The sequence below is a fragment of the Capra hircus genome, chromosome 7, assembly GCF_001704415.2.
Source record: "Capra hircus breed San Clemente chromosome 7, ASM170441v1, whole genome shotgun sequence".
Classification (NCBI taxonomy): Eukaryota; Metazoa; Chordata; class Mammalia; order Artiodactyla; family Bovidae; genus Capra; species Capra hircus.
The window spans coordinates 63,191,499-63,198,362 of record NC_030814.1 but is presented as its reverse complement, the minus strand read 5'-3'; the positions used below and the strand labels follow the sequence as shown (position 1 = coordinate 63,198,362).

The window sequence follows — 6,864 nt, the reverse complement described above, 5'->3', positions numbered from 1 at the left end:
TGCCAGGCCTGGTCAAGTTGACACATAAAATTGACAGATAGCTACAGTCACACCATGGCAGCCAGACAACCTAGTTCAACCATTGCTGCAGTACACCCCCATGAAGCTCTGCACCCCAGCTTGGCACTGCATCTGGCAGAAGGTGGGTGCTAACTGAGGCTCCTTCAGGGGAGTGGGTGACTATGTTGACCCCAGGGTTTCTCTGCTTTCTGCTCTGGCCCAGATCATCTGCTTCTTCAGCTTGGTCAAGGGCTTTCCTCTCTTACAAACACACATGCCCACGTTCTTGGGTGTCCTTCATCTCCTGGCCTGACCAAACTGCTGCCTTCTCCCATTTCAGATACATAGTTGGCTTTTCAGGACCCCAAATGCCTTGGCAGTGCCCTGAACATCCCTCCAACAGAACCCATAGATAGGGTACCTCAGTTCTGCCTCTGGCCTCCCCTACAACACCCTCATACTGTCTGCCCACTCCCATGTACCCTTTCTAACAACCCCAGACACAGTTCGTGAGGCTTCAAGTTTTTGTCCAGGGAATAAGCCTTACAGTTATTACAGGAGTATTTGATCCATCAGGAGCTTCCCTGGTGGCTCAAACAGTAAACAATATGCCTGCAATGCAGGAGACCTGGGTTCGATCCCTGAGTCAGGAAGATCCCTTGGAGAAGGGAATGGCTACCCACTCCAATGTTCTTGCCAGAAGAGTTCCATGGACAGAGGAGCCTGATGGGCTACAGTCCATGGGGTCACAGTCAGACACAACTGAGCGATCAACACTTTTCACTTTCACTTGACCCATCAGCTCATTGACAGAGCTCGTAGCTTTCTTTGTTCTGAGCATCAGGGAACAAATAAGCACTTGCAGACCAGGTTGAGCTTTTTTCCCATATCTATTTATTCCAAAATAAACACATAAAATTTTAAACAAATTATTATAGCTGATTTTGATTTAACATGGCTTATTTGATTTTTTAAATTATAACAACTTAAAGAGGAGGCTTTCTAAATTCAATAAATAGAATAAATAACATTTCAGCTTCACACTTTGCCTCTCATATTTTCATTCTGGAAACTTTCCAGCAGAGTCTTCAGAAATGTCAGCGTGTTGCCTGTTGTGGTTTGGTTGCATGGCTGTTCACAGGCAAAAGACTGTGGGGATAAAAGTTGAAAAAGGCAGAGTGACTAGGACAGTATGGAGCCCAGCAACCCCAGAAACTGCCCTGCCTAGAACCTGGTGAGCAGGAGAGGGGTGGTCTTTGGGACGGAGGGTGTGCAGGCAGTAAGGGGCTTGAGGTAAGGAGCAAATGAGTGAGGCTCCAGGGCTAACATTAGTGTAGGTGGCACAGATGCTTGACTTTGTGGTAGGATTTCAGGTGCCTGCTTGCCACACACGCACACCCTTATCAAGGGGTCCTAAATCTTATTAGAGGATGTCTTCTTGAGATACTTTGAGGCTTAAAATTTTGTTGTTGTCCTGTTTGGTTGTCCTTCCAAGGTTGTTTTATAGCACAATGACTAAGAACAGGATTTGGTCGTTTTATAGACCAGAGTTCAAATCTCAACACTGCCGTTTGTTGAACATGTGGCCTTGGGCAAATCAGTTAACCTCACTGAGCGTCAGTTTCCTCCTTCACAGCACAGGGTGTAAGTCTGACAGTTGTCATTAAGGCAGGTATTCAGGGAAATGGTATAAATGAGGCATCTAGAACGGCATGCTATTGATGGCAGAATCCTCTGCAAGCCAGTAACTGAGTGAGGAGAGGCCCTTGTAGCAACAGTGATGAAATAGTTTACCCCCTGCCCTTTCCTCCAGGGTCTAGGGTGTATATATGTATATATATATATATATATACATACAGGCATTTAGGGCACGTGACAAGCTTCCACCTGGATGTGGATGTGTCTTCCTTTAAACACCTCCCTGTTCAGTGGAAAGAAAACCTGTAACTTACAGGTCACATCATCTACACAGCTAAATGAATCTCTAGGATAATTTAGAATGGTATGGGGCTATAGCCCTGATTCTCAAGATTTAGCTTCTAATTACAATGTGGCTAGATTCTTTCATTATTCAAGAGGTGGAGAGAAGTAAAAGCCAACAGGGAGGTGAGTGTTTTTTTAAAATGAGATGGAACGATGAGCCATCCGGGCAGTTTAGTTCAGTTCAGTTGCTCAGCTGTGTCTGATTCTGGGATCCCATGGCCTCCAGGCAGAGCTCACATTAATTCTCTTGTTCTGAATAGGTTTCTTAGATGTCTCTAATCAACCCTGAACTACCAGTGCCAACCTTATCACCCTTTCTCATTCAGGTGGAGTTGGCATCGACATTCACACAGAAATAACTAACCAGAGCACATCGCAGATAAAAACACACTTACTCCACACTTGTTGCTCTTGAGGGCTACGACTATTCTCTTCACCTGGTTGAGAATCAGGGGGAATCTCGTGCTCACTGTGGAGTTGCTCAGCTGTGACAGGCCCTCTTGGAAGCATGCTGTGGAGCAGTTGCCCTGGTGAATAACAGGGAGTTAGGAAAAGAAACACCTAGAGGCAGTTTTGAGTAGGAATCACAAAGAGAATGCTTTTAGAGGCGATTTTAATTTAACCAGTGTAATCTAAACTTGGGCTTCCCAGGTGGCTCAGTGGTAAAGAATCCGCCTGCCCATCCAAGAGATGCGAGTTCGATCCCTGGGTTGGGAAGATCCCCTGGAGAGGGCAATGGCAACCCACTCTAGTATTCTTGCCTGGAGAATCCCATGGACAGAGGAGCCTTGCATCCACGGGATCGCAAGTGTTGGACGTGACATAGCAACTAAACCACCACCACCATTGTTTCAGCAGCAGCTGAAAATGTGGATTATAAACCCAGGGGATGGGCTAGGCCATAAATGTGTGGTTCCTCCTCAGAAGCTTTCCTCCCCGGAAACCCTTTTTACTTCCCCTCCACCCGCAATCTCAGACACCCTATCCTCCCGGAGGTCAGCCTTCAAACCTTGCAATAACCACTATAAATCAGCTGAAGAGAAGTACAGGGAGGGAAGGAGAGAAGCAGGGAGGGACAGACAGAGGGAGAAGACAGAGCATATGAACAGTTGAGGCCAGAGGAAGGACAAAGGGCTGTCATTTTATCTACATTGTTTTGCAACCCTGGAGTTACCAGTAAGTGGATTAGAAAACAATGAGCTACGAATGACATCACTTATTCTATTCTCAGTCCCAGACTGATTTAATTGTGCACATGGCCACTAATCTCGAAACACATTCAAGATTCTTTTTATTGAAAGGTGTTCAGACTTCTCAAGGAGACTAAATGCAAAGAAATGTGTACAGTATAGAATTTCAAGATTTTGAAAGGTTTTCAAAATTGTTACTAATCTGTAATGATTGTAATGAAGTCACACTTTCTTACTTAAAATACATCAAATCGAACAATTTTGACTTAAAAGCTTAAGATAAAACAAGATCAAGATAATTCACTTTTACTGTACTTACAGAGGAAATGGGCAGACACAAACAATCAGCCGCCTGCAAAAGAGGAATTTCAGATGTGAAGATCCCAGATGAGAATATTAAAATCAGTTTCGAAAGTTCTTAAGAGCATCTACTTACATCGGTGCTGCAGCTGCAGTTTGAAGATGTGTCTTTCTAAAAAGTAGAGAAACAAGAACCCATGAAGAGTGGTATGTCGTTCATCCTCTTATATTTCAGTTCAATTTTCAATAGCTGCCTTTCCCACTGGCGCCCCGCCTTTGCATCTTACCTGCAGGTTGTCGATGAGGTACACAATGTTCTTGACTCCCACATAGGTGAAACACCCCTGGCTGGCTGAAGAGCAGAGGAACAGGGCAGAGGCAAGGACCACAGCCAGGAGCATCTTGACACAGAGCTGGAGCTTAGTCTTCAAATGATTTCAAATGCCTTCAGATGCCTTCAGATCACGTTGTATTTAAAGCCACTAACATGGGAAAACCCTGACATCAAACTGATACCAATGCCCACTTTTTCTCTGTAAGTTTGGGCCACCTGACATTGGAAAAAAATTGTGTATGTATACATATATCTCAAACTGAGTCACTTGGCGAAGACTATGTTACGTTGTCCCAGAAAGTATCATTCCTCAGAAATGATGCTTTTCAAAAAGTTAGGTGCCACAATGCTGTAGGAAAAGCTAAAGATCTTAAAACGATAATTTTTTTAAGGTTCTGGTTGTGAGAGTGAAAATACTTTCCATGAAGCCTGTCTGTATTTCCCCCTTTTTACTTTATTGGAAATGCTGATATAATAGCCAGTCATTGGTATTCTAACGAAGGAGGGCGGGGCGGGGAAGATGAGAAATAGCGCAGGAGAGTTGTCCTGTCATCAGGGTTTTGCAAGCTCAGACACATCATTGCATCATTACTACTTCAGTCTAACTATATTCTGCTCCCCAATCTTAACCTTGGCTTCCATGCCTGGGGCCAGAGTCTCTGCCTCACACAGATGAAATGCATCTTTGAACAAGTGACTGAAGGAGGAAGTCTTCAACTAAGGCACAGGAATGTGGCAACAACGCCTGTTAAAACCGGCCTGGAGGATCCCTTGGCGTCTTTAAGGAACGTCCATAGCACTGTGCAACATCCAGCTAGAAACTCTGTGCTCGAAATAAGACAATAGTTAACAGTTATCGAGTACTCAGTACATACTAGCCACAATTCTAAGCGCTTTATGGAAATTAAGCCATGTAATGCATACAGCCATCAAATGAGGTTCGTACTAACGTGTCATCTCCTTTTGAAATCTTTTAATACACTGACTGCAGCTTACCTTCTAGATTTTTTGGCGAAGCTGTTCTTATCGCCATGAGCCAAAAAGCAGTCTTACTGTGTCCTTAAGTAGTACGCAGTATAATTATCCTCATTATTTTATTTTATAGATGGGGAAACTAGTCACAGAGAGGCAATTTGCCCAAAACCAAATTTGCCCAAAAGCACACAGCCAGAAAGCAACAAATTTTGTCTTCAAACCCAGACGTCTGACCTCCAGGTCCAGACCTTCATATTTTGACTCTCCTGCTTCCCTGTGTGTGTGTCTGTATGTGTGTGTGTGTGTGTGTGTGTGTATGTGTGTGTGTGTATGTGTGTATTTGTCTGCCTTTTCCATCAGGATATGTGCCGCTTAAGGATATAGCTCACCCCTGTATCCTCAGCACTCGGGAAAGTGCCTGGGGAACAATGGGCCATTACTAGATGTTTCTGGGTCAAATCACTAATATGAAAATTTTTCGAAATAGTAAGGAAGGTGAACATAAACTGAGATTTTATAAGATTTTTAGATCTAGGGTACATATTTGGAGGTGTGTGCACTTAAGAAGGAGAAGGCAATGGCACCCCACTCCAGTACTCTTGCCTGGAAAATCCCATGGACGGAGGAGCCTGGTGGGCTGCAGTCCATGGGGTCACTAAGAGTCGGGCACGACTGAGCGACTTCACTTTCCCTTTTCACTTTCATGTATTGGAGAAGGCAATGGCGACCCACTCCAGTGTTCTTGCTGGAGAATCCCAGGGATGGGGGAGCCTGGTGGGCTGCCGTCTATGGGGCCGCACAGAGCCGGACATGGCGGAAGTGCATCTTCTATGCAACAGAGACTGAAAAGGCGCTCTGCTGGGCGCTGTGCCATAGTGGCCACAGGAGCAAGTCCATAAGATTTCTCACCACTCCTCCTCCTTCTGTAAGACTCTGGGACGTTTTTGCTTTTCTCAGTGCCTGTTGTTTCTTAGGAGTGACGATGGATCATTGGTGTGTGGCTGCACTCAAGAAAAGGAGTATCTTGGTGGCAAACAAGATAAAAAGAAATTGGCTTTCTGCTTAATTCCTCAAATCCTCCCACCCCTCTGACTTCCAAGCCTATGCTCTGCAGGCATGAAGAAGAAGGTTCAAAGGCCCCCTAGCCTATGGTAAACACTTATTACCAAGCCTGGTGTCTATTCCCTTTCCCTGAAGGTAGGACCCTGATTAGTTCTGGGTAGCAAGTGCCCAGCCAAACATTCACTTGTTAAGGCTCTCTTGCTGCTGCAGGCCACCATGTGACATGTTCTGTTCAATGTGATGTCTGTATAATTCTTTTGCTTTCTTGGTAGAAGGAGAAAAGAGTAGCTGAAACCTGCCCTTACCAGTTTGGGCATGGATGTGATGGCAGGAGCTTCAGCAGCAATCTTGTAACCATGAAGGAAAGAAGAAGAGAATTGCAACAATAGCAACACTAACACTTTACATAAACAGAAAATAATCATAAAAACAATAACAATGAAACTGTGAAGCAACAAGAGAAAGTAATGATAAGAACAGAAGAGTGGTCCTAAATTCTAGCTAGGTTTCACTGCCTACTGAAGACCCCGAACCTTGAAACTCAGTAAAAATGGGAAGCTCTTAATATAAACGGAAACCAGCACATGCTGGAGAGATGTTAAAGACATGTGAGGGTCAGACTGAGCCTTTTTCCCTGACATCACTGGAAGTTTTAAGAGACTTGAAAGGCCAGTCATCTCACTGTTTGAATCAACATTATTTAATGCTGTGTGTATGAACCACGGGAACCACTTGCCATGACATCAGGTATACCTCTCACGCGAGGAAGTCTCCACTCACTGCAGATGGGGGTGTGCCCAGAAAGAAATATGGACTCGTCCAAAGTCAGCTACTGAGGGGATTGTACGGTGTCATGATTAAGACCAGGAACCCTGAGAACAGGCTGCCTGGATTCAGATCTTAGTGCTACCATTTGTTAAACACATGGCCTTGGGTAGGTGTCTTGACCTCTCCAAGCTACCGTCTCTTGACCATAAAACAGGATGAACTGGGGATGGGGTTGTCATATATAAAGCCTAT

At 44.6% G+C, this 6,864-nt stretch overlaps 1 protein-coding gene across 1 annotated transcript; it reads right to left on the bottom strand.

Annotated features, from left to right (window-relative positions):
* On the bottom strand, positions 1,039-3,929 carry IL9 (interleukin 9). Its single transcript, XM_005682959.2, has 5 exons — positions 3,761-3,929; positions 3,610-3,645; positions 3,493-3,525; positions 2,379-2,510; positions 1,039-1,149 (listed from the first exon to the last, which is right to left on the bottom strand). Exons 1-5 carry the CDS (start codon positions 3,872-3,874, stop codon positions 1,039-1,041), a joined length of 426 nt encoding a protein of 141 aa, XP_005683016.1. The 5' UTR covers positions 3,875-3,929.